Source organism: Trachurus trachurus, assembly GCF_905171665.1.
Source record: "Trachurus trachurus genome assembly, chromosome: 17".
NCBI classification, from domain to species: domain Eukaryota; kingdom Metazoa; phylum Chordata; class Actinopteri; order Carangiformes; family Carangidae; genus Trachurus; species Trachurus trachurus.
In genome coordinates, this window is record NC_139900.1 from 7,654,644 (window position 1) to 7,677,174 (window position 22,531).

The 22,531-nt window shown below is 42.7% G+C and overlaps 1 protein-coding gene across 5 annotated transcripts in view; it reads left to right on the forward strand.

Moving 5' to 3' along the window:
• The window catches only part of pard3ab (par-3 family cell polarity regulator alpha, b), a 296,671-nt gene that overhangs the window by 186,880 nt on the left and 87,260 nt on the right, over positions 1-22,531 (forward strand). For 4 of the 5 annotated variants that reach the window (XM_083990939.1, XM_083990940.1, XM_083990942.1 and 1 more), the window contains 4 exons: positions 10,109-10,307; positions 11,318-11,469; positions 12,663-12,707; positions 21,749-21,982. In XM_083990939.1, coding sequence (XP_083847065.1) covers positions 10,109-10,307; positions 11,318-11,469; positions 12,663-12,707; positions 21,749-21,982 — 630 coding nt within the window. The remainder of the gene's footprint in view (positions 1-10,108; positions 10,308-11,317; positions 11,470-12,662; positions 12,708-21,748; positions 21,983-22,531) is intronic. The other variant, XM_083990941.1, reaches the window with a different exon arrangement.

Sequence of the window (22,531 nt, forward strand, 5' to 3'; positions counted from 1 at the left end):
TGTCAGCGCAGAATATAGGCTAACTGTGTCATCTGGTCTCACTTCCTGTCAAGACTCAGTGGCTTTTAATGTCTTGGAAAATGTCAGAGAGAAAGAGAGAGAAAGAGGAGGAGGGGGGGACTGATGGAAAAAAAAAAAGTCCCCTCAGACGGTTTGTTGCTGCGGATCCCCTGCGAGTGATTGATTCTCTGTCTGGGTGTGTGTTTGTTTTGCGTGTTCTCTGAAAGTGTAGCTTTGTGTGTGTGTGTGTGTGTGTTCGTTTGCATGTTTAGGAGTCTCCGGTTTGTCGTTGCTGAGGCGGTTCGGTCAGCGAGTGCGTGTTGGACAAAGTGCAGGAGATTAGCAAGCATATTTCTATCAGTGTGTGTGAGAGAGCTCTGCACGCATCTGTGCAGGATTGCAATGGTGTGTATAGGAGGCCTTGAATGATTGATGGACGGACGGGTGGTGAAGTTAGCTAATGTCAAAGTAAGGCTTCTGTATACCAGATGGTGGGACTGCTCAGCTAGATTCAGGGTTGGTGAACATCATGTCTCTGCATTTCACTAAATACAAACATAAATCTCTTCTTCTTATTCTGTTGAAATTACTGGAAGTCACTCACAGAAACCGAGGTCCAACAAAATGCATTAAATGTAAATTAATTATAGGAAGAGTTTTATTTGCTTCTTCTCCAACTTTTAATCTGTTTTTTAAATGAGCTGCTCCCAACTCCAACTCATTAATCAACGCAACGTAATGCGAGAGTGTGAACTCCGTTTTCCTTTCATGCAAATTGGTCGACAGTCACGCCGTTGTCAGTGTTAATAGAAAAAAAAACAAAAAAACAAAAACAGAAGCAGGTCTGTGTTGTGAGTGACAGAGGAGGTGGTAATAGGTGGAGTTGAAGCAGCGGCTGCGTTCAGCCATGCTTAACAAACAACGGCCTCTAACGAGCGTTCAGGGTGGAGGTGAAAGCAACAGGATCCAGCGTCTTGTCTGCTCAACAGCCACAAAGACGACGGTTGTCACATGACGGCAGCAGAAAAAAAGATGTTCATTTGAGATATCAAATAGTTTTGTTTGATATCTTTTAACAAATGTTTGAAAGGCTTAATTTAAAGAGTCAAAACTGTGTATATATATATATATGTTAGGTCATCACTAGTCTTTCTTATCTCCAGGTATGTTATCGGTTATCGGTATTGGTATCGGCCTTCGGAAGCAGAAAGTTATCGGTTATCGGTATCGGTTTCAAAAAAATGTTATCCTGCATCCCTATGCATTTTATTTGAACTCGATTTATAGAAGAGAAAGTGAAAGTATAGAATACAGTTTAAGAATGTCTGTAGTGTTTTTTTTTTAAAGAATCATAATTAGTTAAATATTTTCATCAGTCTTTTTTTTTTTTTTTACCAATTACTAGACATTTCAGGTAACCCCAAGGTTGAAAAACACTGGTATAGTGCCTCAACGCAGGAGATGGATTTGACCAAATACTGTATTTGACAATCGTAAAGCAAGAAAAAGATAGATATAGAAAAAAACACACAACAAAAAACAAACATGAAAGACCTTGAGGTTGAGAAAGGGCAGAGAAGAGCTTAAGAGGTCTAAAATATAAACTTCAGCTCGAGGGCACCTCCATCATTCAGCCACTTGTGTCTAAATAACACCTTCAAATCAGTGTCAACTACTGGAGGTTGTGTTTTCTTTTGTTGCCTGTGTGTGCAGACAGCATGGTATAGTTCCAGTGTAATTCTTACTGCTGCATTCAGGCGTCACAGTGAGGGCCGTTAATACCAGCTGCACAGACTTCTTACTGCACATTTTTGCACAAGGAGACAGGTGAGAAGAGGGTTAGGTCGAAGTCAGCCTGAGGTTATAAGACATCTGAGAAGAAGGAGTAGCAGGGACTGTAATGAAGGAGGAAGGTGTGTTAAGAAGTAGTGAGGTGAGGGAATAAAGGTACGATGTGACTGCCGTGTGTGTGTGTGTGTGTGTGTGTGTGTGTGTGTGTGCACCTCTGGCCTCAATCTTCACATAAATAAGATTAAATATTGTTCAAAAACGCGGAGCGGTGTCATCGTCATCGTCCGTGTGAAGCACAGGGAGGAGGATTATACTGAAGATGTGACTTCACCTCAGTGCTGATGTTTGTGTTTACTGACATCCATCCATCCCTCGTCTTCTGGGGATTATTTAAAATAAAAACGCAGCGTGTACCTACTGAGTCATCAAAGACGAGCGCCTGCTGCTTTTTTTTTATCCCGTTGCATGTGTGTGTTTTTTTTTTATTTGTTTGTGTGTATTTTCTACTTCAAACGGTCGGAGCTCAGCGGAGAGATGAAGACGTCATGAGGCCGAGCTGAGCTGCTGCTGCTGCTCCTCATGTTTCACCCCGTCCCCGTCTCAACAGGGTGGGACACCAGAGCCCTTGGAGGTTGGCCTGTGGGTGGGTGGGTGGGGGGGAAATATATAATTATTAACTATCAAAGACACATGAGACATTTCCCCGCTTATTAAACACTTAATCAGCCTAGTGGAGTATATTTTTCCTTCTCCTGACCACCAAAGGCAGAATCTCAGCCCCAATTTGTCATGTGAGACATCTTGGCCCTTCCTTCCTCCTCCATGTGGTCTGTGAATCAGTCTGAATCAAGTAGGTGGTAATAAAACTTTCATCTTTCCACGTTGATATCAAAGCAGTATGTTTTTTTTCCTTCTCCAGAACATCGATGTGGTTTTGTGTCAGAGTGAGATTGGAAGAGGTATAGGCAAAAGGATTAAGGCTTTATTTGAACTGTCGTTTAATTTGCCTCTGTGGGCTAAGCGGGGAGGATAAAGGCCGGCGGGCTCAGGGTGGCACGCACGCAGCCTCCGCTTCACTTGTTGTCCGAGGTGTTTTCACATTAGCAGCCAGAGATTGGCTCTGTAAATGAGTTTTCTCTGAGTCACCTGCGTTTCACATCGAGCACTAAAATGTCTTTTTAAAAGATGAACAAAGTTAACAACAGCTCCGTCCATTATGTCCTGAAAAGAGTCTGTTCATTTATCATCCGAGCAACTTTCCCAAACATATCATCCTGCTGCAGTGAGTGTGTTTACAGGAAGTAGGGAAGTTTAAGGGGAATTCAAATCTTAAAATGCACTTTCTTTTTTTGCACTAAACCGTTACACTATCTCTGTTTCAATTCATACGTTTTCATGCATATTAAGTTATTTTGAAGTAAAAATGCCTTATGGAAATAGTTAAATTCGATTAAATGTAATGAATATCGATGAAAAGTTTGTTCTGTCAATCTCATTGGATTTTCTCTTGATCGATAAAAGGTTTATGCGACAAATGCAGATGGAAACAGTTCTTTTCAGGAGAAATGTGGATTGCGATCATCACGTTTTACATTGATTCTGCTACATATTTCTATGATTTCTATGAAGACATGGCAGGAGAAAACAAAGAAAGATGGAGGTGGGCAGATGGAGAGACAGGCTTGGCTTCTCCCTGAAGTTTCTTTCAAGCATGATCTTCCAGAACTGTTCGGAGCGCTGCCGTTCCCAAACCACAGGTCGCCTCCGGTATCATGTAGCATTTAGCTAAGACCAGGTGCATCTGCGTCTTAAAAAAAAAAACGTGTTTACGTGCCACCGTCTTCTTGGTATGTCACAATTAGTTAGCAGATAAGCACTATTCAAACTTTATGGGTTTCTGGGCAACAATTACAGCCCCTCGTCACACTTTTGGTTTTGCGAAAATGAATGGAAACATCTTTAAATGTAAGCGATAATTTGATCAAGTGGATGGAAACATAGCCACGGACAAATCATTATAGATATCTTTGCATAGTTTTTTCTGTGGTTCAGGAGGCTGAAGGTTGGTGGTTCGATTCCAGGCTTCTCTTCTCTGCCCCCGAGCAAAATACTCAACCTTAAACTCAATTCAATTCAATTCAATTCAATTCAATTCAATACACTTTAATTGTCCCTGTAGGGAAATTCGTTTGCCCGAGATGTATCTTCAGTGTGTGAATGTGTGTGTTGTGGTAGAAAAACGTGCTGTTTATCAAGCGTTTATTTACCAACATTAATAAAATTCACAGTCGTCACAACTTTTAATCTTGACTTGAATTTAGCTTGAATAGAATTCAACTGAACATGCGACATGTTTGTCTCTGCAGTGTGTTCCTGCGGATCATCCAGAGATGCCACTGTTGAAGTTTTTTATTTAAATGTAATTTTGCCGCATCACAAATAAAATTTAATTAATTCTCGCTGCTGTGAGAGTATCTGAAAGCCATAACAATGAAAACTGTCTGCATGACCAGATACTAGAACAGAAACTAATTAAAATGAAAACAAACAAAGACGTTATAATAAAAAATAAAAAAAACTGGGCAGTTTCTATCTGTACTGTGGCAGAATGGAGCCTTTTGGCGCGTGGAGACCAAAGCTTCGGGCAGTGTTTATATGTTTGTGTTTAATAATGAGCGGACCAGCTGAATGGTTTGTACCTTTTTAACTGCTTTGGTCTCTGGCTCAAATTACTGTGAGATGAATGCACAAACTAATTTGTTGTTTTGTTTTTTCCCGGATACAATCCTTTCCTGCGCTCTGCGACATATAAACGTGGAGAATCGCAAACAGCGGTTGCGTCGGGGCCGGTTCGACTTGTGTGGAACGATCTGGAAGAAGCTAGACGTTCATGCTGTTCACAACTGTTGTAGGAGAAGAGGAAGACGAAGAGTGTAGCTGCACTTGGCAGCGCCCAGATGTGAACGTGTGTGAATACGAAGCAGAGCTTTGCGTGCTCAGCAAACCTCCCTTGAATAAATAAAATGTGTGTGTGAGGCAGAGAAGCAGAGAAAGTGCTGGAAGCAGAGAGTCTCCACAACACTTGCTTGGAATCGGTCTGTTCTGCGTTGTCGTGGAGGGGAGGCCGCCACCACCGGACATAAATCATGCATTAGGGGCTTTCTTAGAAAACAACATCATTCCCATTCAGAACATATCAGCTTGCGTTTTTTGGCCCCCGTGCACGCTCTTAGATCACCAACTGGCGCCGTGCACTCTGTAGATGCCAGGGATAAGAAAGCGACTTAATTATTCCTCCAGGCCAATAGCTTTCAAGGCCCAGCACCCCTGGCAATAACCTCCTTACTAATTATGCAAATAGACCGAGACAAGACAAAATGAAAAGAGGAAAGGGAAGAAAGAAGAAGAAGGGAGGAAAAAAAAACCTCCCGTGTCTTTCGCCCCACGTTATTCTCACATCTCGCCACCTCCATTTTCATCGTGGAAAATCTTTTCACCCACCCACTTCTTCCTCCTCTTCCTCCTGGCCACTCTGTGCCCCCTCCCTCCCTCCCTCCCTCCCTCCCTCCCTCCACAAGTGCTCTGTGGTTTTACACAAAAAGCAATCTAATAATAGCCCCTCCCAGAGCATCTCGGATGAAATGCCACCTATTGTTCCACCGTTGCTCCGTCACAAATTATTACAGCCGCTGGGAAAGATAATGTGTGTTTATTGGTTTGATTCTCAGGTGATCCTGGGCTGTGCGCTCCGTCCACATGGCAGTGCTATTGTTGCTGGCGGATGGCTGCCCTTGGGTGCTGGCACTAAGACAAAGAGGCTTTTTTTTTCTCTTTTCCCCTCTCTCCTCTCTCCTCCTCCTTTTACCGGGCTAGTGAGTTGACAGATTCATTGGTTTTCTACTCAGTAGCTGCCAGTTGATTGTACTGCAGTGATTCAAACTGTGACATTGATGGGATTCTCAGTGTCGCGCATTGGACTGCTTAGGGAAATGGGATTAAGTGGTTCTGCGAGTGTGTGTGTGTGTGGTCTGAGTGGGAGCAGTGGCCATGCTGTGAGCTCACCCGGGCTCCCACATTCACATTGAATAACAAATGCACACAGCAGGAGGGGCACACACACACACATACATGCACACACACACACACAATACGCTGGAACTACTGCAACAGTTGTAGTTAATGTATTGAAGGTCAAGGGCATGCACTCACACACTTTTGACTGCAGTCCAACTCACTTATAGTGAGTGTGTTGGAGGGTAAACACTCCCCTATAAACTTGCAGACACAGTTTAAGATACCTTTGTGTATACATATATTTATATATAACCTTTATTTAAACTTGGAAATATATTGAGGAGCAATCTCATTTACAATATAGCTGAGGCAAAACACAAACCATTTGAGGACAAGACAAAACACAAAAGCATACATAAGCATATCCGAAATACCAAAAAGTAAAAGTGACAAAGACACATTGAAAACAGAGAAGTCTAGTTAAAAACAGGAGCAGTTGGAGGTAAAATAAGGATTTAAATTGTCCTAATGATAGAAGTATGGTAAATTTCAGATGGTTTTGCAGAGTGCTCCATATTCATATAGGGCTATAAAGTTAATAACATGTTAATGCAAAAAATAATCAGTCACAGGCTAAACCAGCTCTGCTAACAGTTACCAACCAATTGACACTGTCTTTTTTTGTTTTTTCTGGACAATATTTGTCTTTATTTTTGATAAATGTATAATAAAGTTAGATTTGTATAAAGCAATACTGGAAAATGTTCCTACAAGGTACAATTTGAACATGCTAATGTAATGTAGTTTATATCGGCAGAGCAGGGAGTCCATGATGGAGGAAATGGCACGAGGGCCTCTGATCCTGAGGCGAATGGAAATAGAGGAGAGTCTGAGGAGAGAGAGGGAAGAGGAAGAAGAAGTAGAGAAAAAAAACAAAGTAGAGTACACTAGAAAGCAGAGCGTAATACCACACTGGCAGAGTGAGCGATCTGGCGGAGAGTGAGTGGAGAAGTGGGGATGAAGCACTGCAGGGCTGATGAGATGATGAGGAGCAGGTGCACTGGCTGAAGTGAGCGGGAGGGAGGGAGGGAGGGAGCAGGTGAGGAGCAGGAAGGGATGCTGCGCCCGGACACACACTCAGACACACACACACACACACGGCAAACACAAGGAAAGGGAGAAAACAGCCACAGCTTTGACCAGGACTGTGACAGAGAGTCACTACATCTTTCTTTATTGATAAAGCTGAGCACCAATGATTCCTATGCACAGTGATTCACCTGCTGGACACTTGTTGAACCAATATCTAATGGGCCCATCACATGGCAGCAAAGTGAAGCTGAATTAAATAGAAGATTGGAAAAACGTTGGTGTGATGATGAGTAAGGTATTGAGGTCAGATTTTGGTGTAAACAGCATGAAAGCCTGGATCCATGTACGAGTACATTTCAATTAGCATCCATCAATCCACAAAATGAAAAGCATCTAATGATAGCTAGCAAAGTATATTCACCGAAAACATAACAAATTAGGTCTTCATCACAAAAATACACAATCATGTAACACTGTGCACATACATTCTACATACGAAAGCAGAAAAACTCCAACAATATGATTTCAGCAGTCTGTTTAGCTGTCTGTGCTCAACTTTTGTCACCTGAGCATGCAACGGAAAAACACAGCATAGCTGGACTTGACAAACAGAGCGCTCACTCTGATGCGGTTTCTCACAACCAAAGAACATAGCCTATATTAATTATTAACTTATGAACTTTAACTTAACATTTTAACTTTTAACCCTTAAAGACAGTACATAAGGAGTCCCCAATAAAGTGGCCACTGAGCACGGACACCTTTAAATAATGTCTCCTAATCGTGTCCTCCGACCTTTTATTACAGCAGTTTGTCTGTTCAATAGCGCAGTGAATTCTTCAAAGCTTTTCAACTTGTGACTTTTTAAACTGCCGTCACACAACACACACACACACACACACAGCCTGGTGGCACTTTGACACCACCCAGTCTTCCCTTTCTCTCTGGGCATTCAGCTCTCATTTACATCAGGTCATTCACCCTGAGCGTTATGAGAAACAAACAGCAGGCCCTGGCTCAGACCTCCAGGGCTGTGGCTTTAAAGCCTCGACGCTTTCTTAAAGACAAACAAACTTCTCCCTGAGCTCCATACACAAGGCTTTCATGAAGCACTGAAGCTCCCCTTCTTCCTTCTGACGCTGAAGAGCCCCCACCGTCCCACCCACCGCTCCCAATTTCAAAATACAGATTAAAGACAAAGTCATGCGCTGCATATCAATGGGGGTTTTTAAGCCTCGCTTTTCAGAAGCAGAAAAAGGGGACTATTTTTTTGCCTCGACACAGAGAAGTTTTTATCTTTATTTGCGAGGTCACAGCTTGAATTAATCATAGTGTTTTGACATAGGAACACCATTGTGGCTGCTGCCAAACTCCACTCGCTATAAGCTGATTAGCCAGGAGCTGTTTCACTCTGCTTTTAGACTTCAAAATATGTTTTGTGTTTTAAGAAGTTTTTCTCTTTTCTTTTTAATTTTGGGAGCTTGTTCTTCAGTAGTTGGCCCAGTAAACGGTTACAGCAATAGTCTCACCCCCGATGCAGCAGTAGCCTGTTGTCACAAATAAATTCAATCCTGAGGGTGTTATTGTGCACAGAGCTGAATAGTGAACCAGCTTTTTGTTGAGCTTTTACAAGTGTTGTTGTTTTTTTTATGCTATTATGTTTGTGATGTTTCCCTTCGAGCTGATAGAAATATTAGTTTTGCCAGACCACGTATTGTTGATCCTCTGTGTCAAATCCTGAAGGTTTGGAAATCACTCTCTGTAGAGACTAGAGACACAATAGTTTGTCTACAACAGCCACAACAAAACACACAGCCTGACTCATAATTTGTGATTGATCACAGTGATGTTGGTCCATGATGTCATCAGTGGTGATTCATCAGTGATATCCATATTGTCATCATCATCATCCTCGAGGATGCTGTGGAAATGTTGGAAATAATGATCACTTCATCAATAGAAGTGATGAAATTCATGAATCAGACCATTAAGATTCAGAATTCAAATGATGACTAGGCTATTGTTATCTTGTCTTATTCTATCAATACCTCCTCTCATGTATTTACTTTTGCTTTAGTGCTCTTTATTTGAAGCACTTTGAGTTTTCAATTTAATGTATGAATGGTGCCATACAAATAAAACTTATTATACTTACTATGAATCACATTCATGTGGAAGCTAAACTTTGCCAGTGCTAGCATGGCTATCAAGGACCAAGTTAGCAACAGTCTGGTAATTTCTGGAAATATGCAAAGTAAGACTTAGTTAAAGCAGAAGTAAGCAATCCGGTCGTTTTGGCTAATGCTGCGTTCCAGGCAGGCTTTTGAAACCGTAAGTTACAGCTTCAAGTCACGACTTACGACTTTGTAGCGTTCCAGGCAACCCGCAACTCGCGTTTCTCCGACCTGTTGCCTGTGAAAGTCACTATAACGGCCACTCGTAACTTCCGACCCGTGAACTCGCACCAGATCGAACTGGTACGACTTCACAGGTCGGAAAAACACGAGTTACGGGTTGCCTTGAACGCACCATAATCTCTTGTCAGCCGACGGAGTTAGCAGCCCCCGCCCTCGTCATGGATCTATTGGTCCTCGTCCCTACGTCACCACATTCACGCGCATCCCTTGGCTGCACACACAGCCCTTCATGCCATTCTCTCTCCTAATTGGATAAAACTTGTAGGATACAAGGAAAGTTTTCTCCTCGGCTCAGAGCAGAGCAGAGTGACTGACAGACCAAACACTCTATGTAAGTGATTGCTGTCGGAAGATAGAACTATTTAAGACTTATATTAACACAAAAATATCGCTTACTTCTGCTTTAAAAGAGTTAATTGTCAACCTCAAGTCTGTGTTGACAAATATGGAGCTGAAACCTCAGAGTAATGTTAGTTTAGCTTAGCTTAGCCTAGCCTAGCCTAAAAACTGTGAGCAGCTAACGGCTAATGGAAACAGCTTAGCTCTTAGCCTATCGCCACTTGGGAAGTTCAGACTCTAAAACATTAGATGTTGTTTGTTTACGCCTCATACAAACAGAACAAAATAACACATTGTGGGTTCTCAGGGAGTTCGTTTTTTTTGCAGATATCAAACCAAATATCTATGATGGATGACATGGACAGGTGTTTGACAGAGCAGCAAGTTGAAAACACAAGAACCTGACATGAATCCTCTACTCATCTGTCTGTGAATGAATGAATCCTCTCCTCCAGGTAACTACCAGCTGTCGCCGACCGTCAACATGCCGCAGAACGACACGGTGATCATCGAGGACGACCGGCCGCCGCTGCTGCCGCCTCACCTCTCCGACCAGTCGTCGTCCAGTTCCCATGACGACGTGGGCTTCACGGCCGACCTGACGCCGACGCCGACGTGGGCCAAAGAGCTGCCGCCTCCGCCTCCGCCTGACAGGTAACTACACACACAGCACTGATGACACAACCTGTCCAGTGTTGATTGATTGATTGATTGATTAATTGTATATCTGTGTTTTAACTGATGAGGAGCTGTTTCTCTGTCTATTTGTGTGTCTGTGTTTGGGTGTGATTGTCATTTTCTCCTCCTCCCTCTCGCTCTCTTTCCACAATCTCCTTTTAATTTCATCATTTTCCGTCTCTTCCCTTCCCCTGATTGCTCCTTTTATCTTTATTTATCTTGTTATCTCGCTCCATTATTTTGTTCCTCTTGTGTTTAACTCCCCTCCCTTATCTCTCGCTCTCGTCTCATCTCACACTCCTTCAACACTACAGTTTTTCTTTTTCCTCCTCTTTGTCAGAGTTTCTTTTTCTCTCTCGCCGGCTCTTATTATTTCTCTGACATCCTCACACCTTCCTTTACTTTCTTCTATCTGAAACTCTCACATTCTCCTTTCTGTCAGCCCCTCGTTCTCCGTCCTCTCATTTCAACCCCTTTTTTTCTAATCTTCCCAGTTTTTTTTTCTTCTCTCCTCTGTGCTTTCTTCCCAGCTTCCCTTTGTTCTTTCCTGGCTCCTCTCTCATCGGCCCGACCCTCCCTTTTCTAATTTCTTCCTCTTTTTCAGCTCTCTCAATTCTCTCTAAGATTTCCCTCCATCTCTTGTTCACCTTCCTTTTTTCTGTCTTTTTGAATCCTCTGAATTCAAAGAAGAGAGCTTCTTTGAACTTCTTTGAACCCTTTTCACTGTTGATCCTCATTCAGCTCTGTCTCCAAGCCACTTTACTAACTTTACCTTTTTCCCTGCTCCAGTCCTACCTCTATTATTTTATTCCATTTGTCATATTTTATATAGAAGACCCTGAAGATGCTTCTGAATGTATATTTTTTAACCCATCTCTTCGATTAATGTATTGTTGTCCTTTCACTTAGTGCTGTGACACTTCAATATCCCTGTGTGACATCAATATCTTTTCTAATATCCCCGTCGTTCTCACCCCTCCCTGCAGCTCATTGGGTCAAGATGAGAACCAGCCAGACACCGCCTTCCAGAGGGAAGGTTTCGGACGCCAGAGCATGTCGGAGAAACGCACCAAGCAGTTCGGAGACGCCTCCCAGCTCGAAATCATCAAAACACGCAAGTCTAAGAGCATGGATCTAGGTACAGCGTTTTCCTCCAGGAAGTTATTCACACAGATTTTTAATGAGCCCCTTTTTGTATTTTATTCTCCTGCATAAAGCAGAGGAACATCAGATTGATTTTTACATCAATCAGCTGCCCACATAAAATGTTCTTTCTAGATTAAATCTCCACTTCTACGTATTTATTTAGGGTAGAAAGGGCGTTCTGTTTGTTCTGAATATCTTGTTTGTGTCACTGAAATACATGAAGACGAGGGTGCAGACATACTGTTATTGCAGTGTCTTTGCTCCATGATATAATGCAACGAGTCATAAATATCCCCACCATCACTGTCTCTGAGTCCGTATCAGCGACAGGAGGTTGAGATTTAATATCCCTCAGGTTATTTAATACTTCCTGGTGACATTTCTAAAGTTTAAGATGCGAGTTAAAGTGTGTAAAACATTCTTCTTCCCCTCCTCCTTCGTCTTCTTCCTCCTCAACAAACAGAATATGAGATGTTTTGTAAACCGCGTTACAGTAAGACTCAGTGTTTAGTAAGGCCTCGATAAGATTCATTTGATAAACTCAGTGCACCTGAGCTACTTTAAAGTCTGTGAAACTTCAAAGACCTTGAGCACACACATACACACACACACACACACACACACTGCATGCCCTCACCCTCCCTTCCTCCTCCTCCTCAAAAAAAAAACACATGCCTTACATTCAAATGTATTCCAAACCCCTCTTTTTTTTGCCTCTTTGTATGAAAACAGAGTCTGCATCATCTCTCGCCAAAGTCAAGAACTTCATTATGTTGATTCACCTTGAAATGGCTTCAAACAGTCGCTGATTGCTTTGGCTGCTACAGTCTCTCTGCTCGCACTCTCTATAATCATATCTAATCTTCCTGACCAGATTGCCGCTCTGTACCGTGTTGATATCACAACAAGTCTGATTGCTATCCTCAAACCCTCTTTTCATTTCCCTTCACCCCCCTCCCCTCCCTCCATCCCTCTCCCTCCCTCTCTTCTCTCTCACCTCCTTGTCTCGCATGGCGTCCAATCCTAATTGAGATGAAGCAGTTTGTGATTTTTTTTTTTTTTTTGCAGCACTTACCTGGATGTTGCATGTGGGAATGTCATGAGCACTAACTGAAACCCCCAAATGTTTGTACCCCCTCTTCTGCCCCTCTTTCCTCCCCCTCCTCCTCCTCCTTCCTTTAACAGTAGCCGATGAGATTAACCTCACCCCTCGTCCCGAGACCAACACAGGTAAGGACCGGTGCACTGAAAGGTGGAAAGGGTATAAAAAACTGAAAAAAAACGTAACTTATCGCCATCATCATCATCATCATCATCAGTTTCTGCATTTCTACGACCTGGCACTGAGGGGTAAAAGTGGTATTTGATTAATATGTCAGAGACCCATTGAGATTTGACTCATTCAAAATGTTAATGACCATTTTTCATGTGATATTTTTTATATCTTGAAAATATCAAAGCCAAAAAATCAAATAACGTCCCGTACTGTAGCTCACACGGCTCAGTTCACTATTGTATAAAGTGCTTTTCCATCAGTGCTATGATAGAGTCTGCTGCTGAGTCTCTCTTGTTAACGGAAATACCGTTTTTTTTTTTTTATAGAGCTGCTGAAAGGCTTTTAATTTGAAATCCGTGCGTGAAGTCTAGATTTTCTCTGACAATAATTTAATAGTGAATAACTGGAATAAATGAGTGAATGGAAAGTTAAAAAGTGGTGATTCTGTTGTTGTACTGAGTGAATTTTGAGCTTTGGAAATGAACATCATAATGGATTTACCAAGGCAGCAGGTACCGCAAATGTGGATGATCATATTGCATTGGAGTTAATCTGGGAAACGTTTTATGAAGCAACACTTATGAAACACAGGAACAGGGTTAAATATTGGATACTTGAAGCAGATATCAGCTTCACGGCCGTTTCGGCTAATGCTGCGTTCAAGGCAGGCTTTTGAAACCGTAAGTTACAGCTTCAAGTCACAACTACGACTTGGTAGCGTTCCAGGTAACCCGTAGCTCGTGTTTTTACCATCCTGTTGTCTGTGAAAGTTCCCTATAACGGCCACTCGTAACTTCCGACCCGTGAACTCGTACCAGATCGAACTGGTATGACTTCACAGGAAGGAAAAACACAAAGTACGAGTTTCTTTGAACGCACCATGAGTTAGCAGCCCCCGCCCTTGTCAGGCATCAATTGGTCCTTGTGCTACGTCACCACATTCACGCGCATCCCTTGGCTGCACACACAGCCCTTCATGCCGTTCTCTCTCCTCATTGGATAACACTTGTATCCCACAAGGAAAATTTTCTCCTCGGGTTACAGCAGAGCAGAGTGACGGAGAGACTCGTGTTTAGGCTGAAATACTTCATGTAAGTGATTGCTGACGGAAAATAGGACTATTTAGGACTTATATTAACAAAAACATTCCACTGATATCTGCTTTAATACAAATGTAGTCAAACTTTTTAAAACTACACCAAACCAACTTCTGCCCCTCTGGCCGTCATCTCAGATCAACCTTTTACTGTCCATGTTTTCTTCATTGACTCTTTTTCACAGTCAGAATTTGTTGTTTATTTATTTGACATCACATAATTAAACCTTTGGGAAGCTTTTTTTTTTTTTTTTCTTCTTCTCCTAACTGAGCCAAGAACTATAAATGAACCTCAACCTGCCTCATGCGGCGGCTTTGCAGAGCTGATCGATTCATAAAACCGGTGCAGGACATGACACAAATTGTACAGGAACAACGGTGACGGGCATTAAATTGCACATATTGATCTGCAAATATAAATTCAGCAGATTTTTTATTTTTTTAAAGTTTCAGCAGGTTTATCCTCCACCCTGCTCTCTATGCATCGTCGTCGTCGCTGCAGTGCTTTCCTGCGTTTGGTGTTTTTTTGCTCGCTCCGTGACAAGACGGATTTGTCGAGCTGCAGAGTGAAGACTCTCACAGTCCTCGCTGCAGTCCGAGGTCGCTGCTCAACACGGCTGTGAAAGCAGTCGGGTGACTACAGATTTGATTTTCTCCCTTTTTTCTTTTACCTCAGATGCAGCCGTAGCACTAATTGTCTTGTGCGTGTGTCAGGAGTGGACGTGAGCGTGTGTATGTGTGTGTTAGAGAGAGAAAGAGGGGGGGGGGAGTGTAGAGAAAGCACTCTGTCCTTGGTTAAGGCAGGGAGCTGACAGCGAGTCATCCGTCACTGTCAAGTCTTGTGTATTCTCACCGTCTCCTCGGCTGAGGAGAGAAGGCCTGCCTCTGAAATCAGCGGCTCGGACAAAAGGACGTTGAAGGAAGACGTGCAGGAGAAAGGAGGAGAAGGAGAAAGAGATGAGAGGAGTTAGAGGGGAGCTCTCTGGGGGCAGTTTGCGGTAGCTTGTAGGTAGGTCGGTAGAAGCTGTGAACTCTCCCTCAGTAATAAAGACACAAAGTGTGAAAAGAGGATCGAAAGTGTGCGTGTTGTGGAAAAGCACAAATGGATTCTTGGTTCAGGATTTTAATACCTTTGTCGAAACCTTTTTAGAGTGTGTATAGCAGGAAACGGTGAGATGGATGGAGGTTCAGATGGAGGTGGAGATTGTTTCCTACTTTCTGCAACGCTGCGATAGCATCAGTCAGCACCGACCAGGTTTTATGTGTTGCATATTTTATAAGTTGTATCTGCTGAATGAGTCAGCTTTACTGCGGCATTATCTACTGTTACAACATAATCTTATCTGAGAAAGTTGAAGTTAAAGGGATAGTTCGACGTTTTGGCAAATTAAACTCATCAAATACACAATCCAACAACTCCAAAACGCTCTGGTGGACAAGTTGTGAGCTGCACATTCACCACGCTATGAGATAATAATAACACAACGTTACCAGACAAAGTTGTTTTAGAGGGAAATTCAGAGACTGCTTGATGAAAACTGCACCCGACGGGAACGCACAACAGTGGCTTTGCATGAATTTACCACATTAACAACTCTGTCTGGTAACGTTGTGTTATTATCTCATAGCGTGGTGAATGTGCAGGTCACAACTTGTCCACCAGAGCGTTTTGGAGTTGTTGGATTGTGTATTTGATGAGTTTGATGAGAGAAACCAAGAAATCCCATGAGCCTCCGTAGCGTAGCTCTGAGCAGCTCACGGCTCTGCTCCGCCGTTCTAAAAAAAAGCTTGCACCGACAATTAAAGGTAACAAACCTACTGCTATGACTATAGGGGTTATGGCGAATGGCCAATTTGCCAAAATGTTGAACTATCCCTTTAATGCAGCTCGAAACCTGGTTTTGCAAACGGCTGCAGGTGAAGGAGGTGATGAATGAACATCCCACCCTCCTGCATAAGAAGTGGCAGAGCAGCTTCATGCTCCTTCAGTTCTTCTGTCATTGTTCACAAAAGCACAAGAGTGAGTTCATGACACAGAGTTTTAAGCATTGTCCTGTTGTTTTTCTGTGGAGGACACTTCTAGTTTAGTTCAATCTTTATATGATGAAGTGTTGGCTTTCTAATGATGTAAGGAAATAAGGTTCGACTAGTTTTCTGTCAATCAACCACCTCAAAGGAATTCAGTTCACAAAGCAAAGGACAAAACTTTAGTCGAGACACTACTGTAAAACCTGCAAATGAATCAATCAATAGAAAAGTTATTGATTCATTTCCTGTCAGTCAGTAGGTGTTGCAGCACTGATGGAGACTCCAGAGCTGTAGTTGTGTCTGTTTTTATAAAACTTTCTCTCCATACAACTCTTCTCTGAGAGGAAACTAGTGTTTTTGCAGTTCATACTGGGCTCCAATTAAAGTCATTAAAGGCCTTCAATGGCCTCATTAGATAACATAAAAAATGTGCTAGTGATGTGAGAGCACTTGTTTCTGCTGGTAATCACATTCGCCTTCACTGCGAATCAAAGAATGTTTAATTAAGCACAATTGTCTCGTCTGAATTGCAGTGATCTGCCTTTTCATTGATATTCTGGGAGCGTCTCACCACGCTGGCAGATTTTCACAGCACAGATACTGAACTCAAAGTGTTTTAGGTGGATTTTTTACTGTGGACTTTATGAGGAAATTCAATTTAACACCTCCTCTGTTCCCCTAATGTCTCGGTCTAATAGATTTCATCCTGTTTTCTTAAGTGTCCCGGGTTTATTTTCACTCTGTCGGGCCTCCGGGTCTCACTTTACCAACTTTGTACCAAACTATACTTCCCACTAAGTTTCTACCGTCCATGATATGATCCATGGCTCATTTACCCTTAAGCCAAAACACGACCGTCCTGCTGCTGAAACCGAAGACTGTGACAGCTCTGAGCGATGGGACGCGGTCGCTCCCTCGGCTCCTGATCTGTGATTGGCTGAGAGTTTTTGTTATTGACACAAGCCGCTGCCACATGTTGCGGACTCTGTGGACACCTGAGTGATGGAGGACAATGCTGGACTGTTTGCAGAACTTCATTCAGATTTCGTCCCAGTGAGAAACTCCGGTCCTGGGAGCGATTTCCTGGAAAGTTCGATTTTAGGAGGCAGGGAGTAAAAATTTTATGGAGGTAATTATTTGAATTTATGAAGCGGGAGGAGTCGTGATGCTGTTAGAATAGGTTTTTAGAAAATCAAAGATGAAGAGTTTCTTGGACTCTGGAAATTAAAACATTGGTTAATTGCATTTGTGTCATTAAAGTACTTGACTTTAATTATTATGATAATTTAATAAAGCCATAAATCCATTCATTAAATAATTTGTTGTTGGTGTCACATTGAAACAGCAGCTTGAGTTCAACGTCCTTCTGTATTTGGTGACATGATGAAGTGTATGGAGACGACAGTGCAGCGATACTGAATCGCTAGCGGATAGCGGCGGCTGCTGTTGCCAGCTCCAGCCGAGGCCGGTGTCAACGCCAATCTGACCTCGGCTTGTTCCAGCTGCTACACCACCGTCGACCGGCGCTCTGTATTTGTTATTGTAAGGCTGTCGGGAGGCTTAACCAACGCAGGATAACGTTTATCTGCAGATGAGTGAACGAGTGTAACTCTGTCCAAACACGCTGACGCAGATTTACTGCGAGCTGACTGACTGGTTGCCAGGTTTGAAATAATCCATTTAGTTTTTGTTGTTAACTTTCTGTCAGATGGACTGCGCCGATTATTTTGTGTGTGTGTGTGTATGTTTTTTTTTGTTTTTTATCCACCCTCTGTGGCCAGGTGAGCCTCACATCCTCACATCCACGGGTTGTTTTTGTAAAGAAAAGGAAAAAAAGTTTTCACACTGCAAAAACTCAAAATCTTTCCAAGAATATTTGTCTTATTTCTTGTCAAAATGTCTCATTTCTTGTCAAAACTAATCTCTTTCCACTTAAAATAAGACTCATCACCTAAAAATTAACTTGTTTTTAGATCATTTTCACTTGTTCCAAACAAATTTTCACTTGAAATAAGTAGAAAAATCTGCCAGTGAAAGCAAGTTTTTTGTGCTGGTAGAAAAACTTGCTCCACTGTCAGATTTTTCTACTTGTTTCTAGTGAAAATCTGCTTGAAAGAAGTAAAAACTGTCTAGAAACAAGCTACTTTTAATATGATGAGTCTTATTTTAAGTAGAATGAGATTTGTTTTGACTAGAAATAAGACAAATATTCTTGGTAAGATGTTTGAGTTTTTGCAGTGCATGTTTGTGACTAAACGCCACTTGTCAGGTCTCCAGCACAATGTAAATGATACTTTTTTTTCTTTTTTTTTTTTAAAAGACTGCCACTGAGGTGTGACTGTAGCGAATGAATGGCGCTGGGCAAAGCCTTTAAATAAAGTGGGTGTGCAGCGTGAAAAGCCTATCAGCCCGACTCTCAGTGAGACGTTAAGGGGACAGGACAGGCTGATGAGAATGAATGGGAGGCAGCCTCGCCCGCCTGCTTGTTCACTCTGCATGTATTCACTTCTCTCTCTCTCTTTATTCATATTCTTTTTTTTTCCCTGGTCAGTCTTATTGTAAACAAGAGGCTTGCCAAAAAAAAAAGAAGAAAATCCCTTTTTCCTCACTTGCTGTTTGAGAATATTGTGCAGCTTTGGCAGGGAGCTACATCATGTCCAGAATAATAATAATAATTGAAATCACAAAAAGCAGCTGGTACAGTAAATATAATGGGACTGAAAGATGACCCTAAAGTAAATCTTCAAAAATGGGTCACAAATATTTTTATTTTTTTCTAAATTAACTGCCTGCTCTATTTCTTTTGAGCTAATACTTGAAGCTCAACAAACAGTCCATTTGTTGAGGGCTATTTTCAGATATGAATCAATACACATTTGCCCTAGTTAGTATATTTACACCTCTATTATTCCCCCTACTGCCTCCCTCTTTCATTCACTCCCCTACTTCCAGGCGCCACACGTCCGTCAGGCCTCGTGTATTTTGTATTTATTTATTTATTTCCTCCTCTGAAGTGACACCACCCGGGAGATTAGGATTCTCCCGTATAGCTCCGATGCCTCCTCACCTTATCTTCCTACATTTATTATCCGCCGTACGCGCTCTCAGCCCCTGTGACACATGCCATATGGGAACAAAAAATTATGCCCGCGCCACTGTAGGAATAGTCTTAGTTTAATTAAACTGTCATGTTTCTCCTATTTTGCTGATGGTTATTTTCATCCGAAGCCACATCTTCGCGGTGAAATGTGTCGTCGGTGTGGAGGAGGAAGTGTCGCACCGACTCACACACGAGCACACACACAATCGATCAGCTTCGCTCTCGGTGGAACGAACAGCGCTGAAAGTTAAATATGGCGTCGGAGTTCCTCTGGAGGCTGGTAGACCAGGTGATGGGGTTGATCCCACTGTAACAAAGAAGATATACAGCAGGTTTATGGAGTTGTTTCTATGTTCACTGGCTGCTGCTTTCTCTTTATGCATATGCTGTATTTCAGCAGAGCAATGTGTATAACTCAAACATGAACTATAAACTACATAGTGTTGTGGTCAAGACCACCTGACCTGAGACCGAGTCAGGACCAAGACCAGAGCAGAGAAAGACCAAGACAAGACCACGACTTTGAGGGGGTCGAGACCAAGTCAAAGACCAAACCAATGCAAGACCATTACTGTATTCAGTACCAGTCCTCATAATAACCATGTGGTTTGATGTTTACATTGCTCCTTAGTTAAAAAGAAAAGATCATTTCACATAAAATCTAAACCATATTTAAAGCAGAAGTAAGCGATCCGGTCGTTTTGGCTAATGCTGCGTTCCAGGCAGGCTTTTGAAACCGTAAATTACAGCTTCATGTCACAACTTACGATTTTGTAGCGTTCCAGGCAACCCACTCGTGTTTTTCCGACCTGTTTTACCCATAGGTTTTACCTGTGAAAGTCACTATGACGGCCACTCGTAACTTCTGACCCATGAACTCGTACCAGATCGAACTGGTACGACTTCACAGGTCGGAAAAACACGAGTTACGGGTTGCCTTGAACGCACTATAACAGTCCTCGTCCCTACATCACCACATTCACGGCGTCCCTTGGCTGCACACACAGCCCTGCATGCCGTTCTCTCTCCTCATTGGATAAAAACTGTAGGATACGAGAAAAGTTTTCTCCTTGGCTCAGAGCAGAGCAGAGTGACTGACAGACCCGTGTTTCAGTCCAAACACTCTATGTAAGTGATTGCTGTCGGAAGATATAACTATTTAAGACTTATATTAACACAAATATATCGCTTACTTCTGCTTTAATGTAAACAAAGTCTGGATTGAACAGAAGAACCTGTTGACGTCTCCTCCCACTGTCGACTCTGGTGCAACCAACTTTTTCAGATGGTTACACACAAGCAGATACTTTAGTGGAACAATTTTAATTATCTTAAAGTTATTGAATTACATAAACGTGAGCGAGTGACAGAAGAAAATGACGTCACTGCAGCTGTGGTCTTAACTGGTTGACTGGTCAGCTCGACCGCGACAGAGACGAGACGTAGTTGCAGTAGTGGATTCTGAGACCTTGAAATATGGAGCACAACACGACTATAAACCTTTACTGAAAACCTTTCATCTCATCCTCCTCCTCTGCGTCATAGTGGGTGAAGAAGGAGAAACGCCGTCTCTTAAACTGCGCTGTGGCGTTTTAAGATTTCCAGAGAACAGAACAGAACAGGTCAACACCCAAGAACAGCAGAAGAGCTGGACAACGCAACCTGAGAGTTGTGATGGTCACAGTGAGGTCCGCAGTCCCAGAGTCCACCACAGACACAGAAAAAGACCCGACAGTCCTGCAGCGACGGACTCTGACTGAGGTCATTCTTGGCTTTAGCGGTCGGTTGGTCATTTGGATTTAGCAGGAAGCGGCTTGTTGTTGTGAAATATGTGTCGGTTTGCTGAGTCAGTCTTTGTGCTGAAAAGAGAGAGGGGGGAGGGGGGGAAAGAAAAGAAAGTCACTCTCATCCTCTCAATCCATCCTCTGAAATCATCCTGTTAAATCATCCCGTAACTGAACTCCCACAGTAATGTTTCCTTTGCACCGCTTCATCTCTTCTTTATCCTTGAGACTGTTTTAACACAACTTTAATCACCACCAAGGTCATTGTGTTACATACTGATTCAGATTGTGTTATTATTTTTATTAGAGCACTGAAAACGTGATGGGGAAATGGTTATTTTAAGGTGGAATGAATCTAGTTTGTAGGGTTTTTTTTGGAATAAGGAAACAGATACAACCTGAGATCACATGTTATTACTCATAAACTCAGTGATTAGTGAGAGACTACAGGTGTGATCATTGAACAATATATATATATATAAGGATATGCATGTAGTATATTTTTATTTTGTAATTATATATTTATGGATATTTATGAAGTGTATATATGGTAAAACGGGCTATAAAAATAAAATTGCCTTGCCTTGCCTATATATTTGTATAGGTGTATTATGTAGTTATAAGGATACTGAAGAATAGTTAAAAAGGGGTGGGAAATTAAAAAAATTTGTACTTCTTCCTACTCCTTTTTCGAACAATGTTCAGTGTTTTGTTACGTCTTCTTTCTTTTTTATGTACAAAGAGTTACATATTTTTTTATACACGTTCAAAAAAAAATTCATTCATTCATTCAACACATCCTGCTTTTTTTGCAGCTTGTTGCCTTTTGAGCTGCAAATAAAGTTTCAGGGGTTTTGTAGAGTAGTAATGGACTGGACTTCGACACAGGAAACAGTTTTCAGATCCAGGTTATAGACGGAGCCGGAGGTTCTGTCCTGTCCGTCCGTCCGTTGTCCCACAGCTCGTCCCTCTGTCTCCTCCCACCAGGTTCCTCCACCAGGGACGTGGGACCGTCGCTCGGCCTGAAGAAGTCCAGCTCTCTGGAGAGCCTCCAGACGGCGGTCGCCGAGGTGACGCTCAACGGCGACCTCCCCTTCCACCGGCCGCGGCCGCGCATCATCAGGGGGCGCGGCTGCAACGAGAGCTTCAGGGCGGCCATCGACAAGTCCTACGACCGGCCGGCCGCCACCACGGAGGAGGACGACGAGGGCATGGAGACATGTAAGACATCCCATAATTCACCTTCACCTGCTGGTGTCTCAATAAGCCTGTCCCTCTCTCTGAAACGCCACAGGTTTGATTCCCACCGCGGCCCCCGGGTGTCTGCAGCTGGGAGAGACGCCTCCACCTCCGTCACTGTCTAACTCCTGCAACGTGTCTGACATGTCATAGTACTCATTGATAACTTTGCATTATGGGATACTAAAAAAACAACACACACTAATGCAGCAGTGGCGATTCCCAACCAGGGGTCGCCACGGAAACTGAGAAAGTGTTTGACATGATGCATGGGAGTGACAGCATCCTGACTAATGCTCAGTGTCGCGCTGCTGCTGGGTTTTATCTTCTGCTTGTGGCGATGGCAAAATATCGCTGACTCAGGATGTAGCCAGGAAATCAAACGCATCACATGTCAGCGCGAGGCCGCTCAAACACGACGAGTCACCAGACTGTGATGGATGATGGGAAATTTACTTAGTCATTTCATCAGGAGAAGACCTCACGGCGATACATTCACATCCACAGTCACAGTGTCGGTTTTTTAAACTT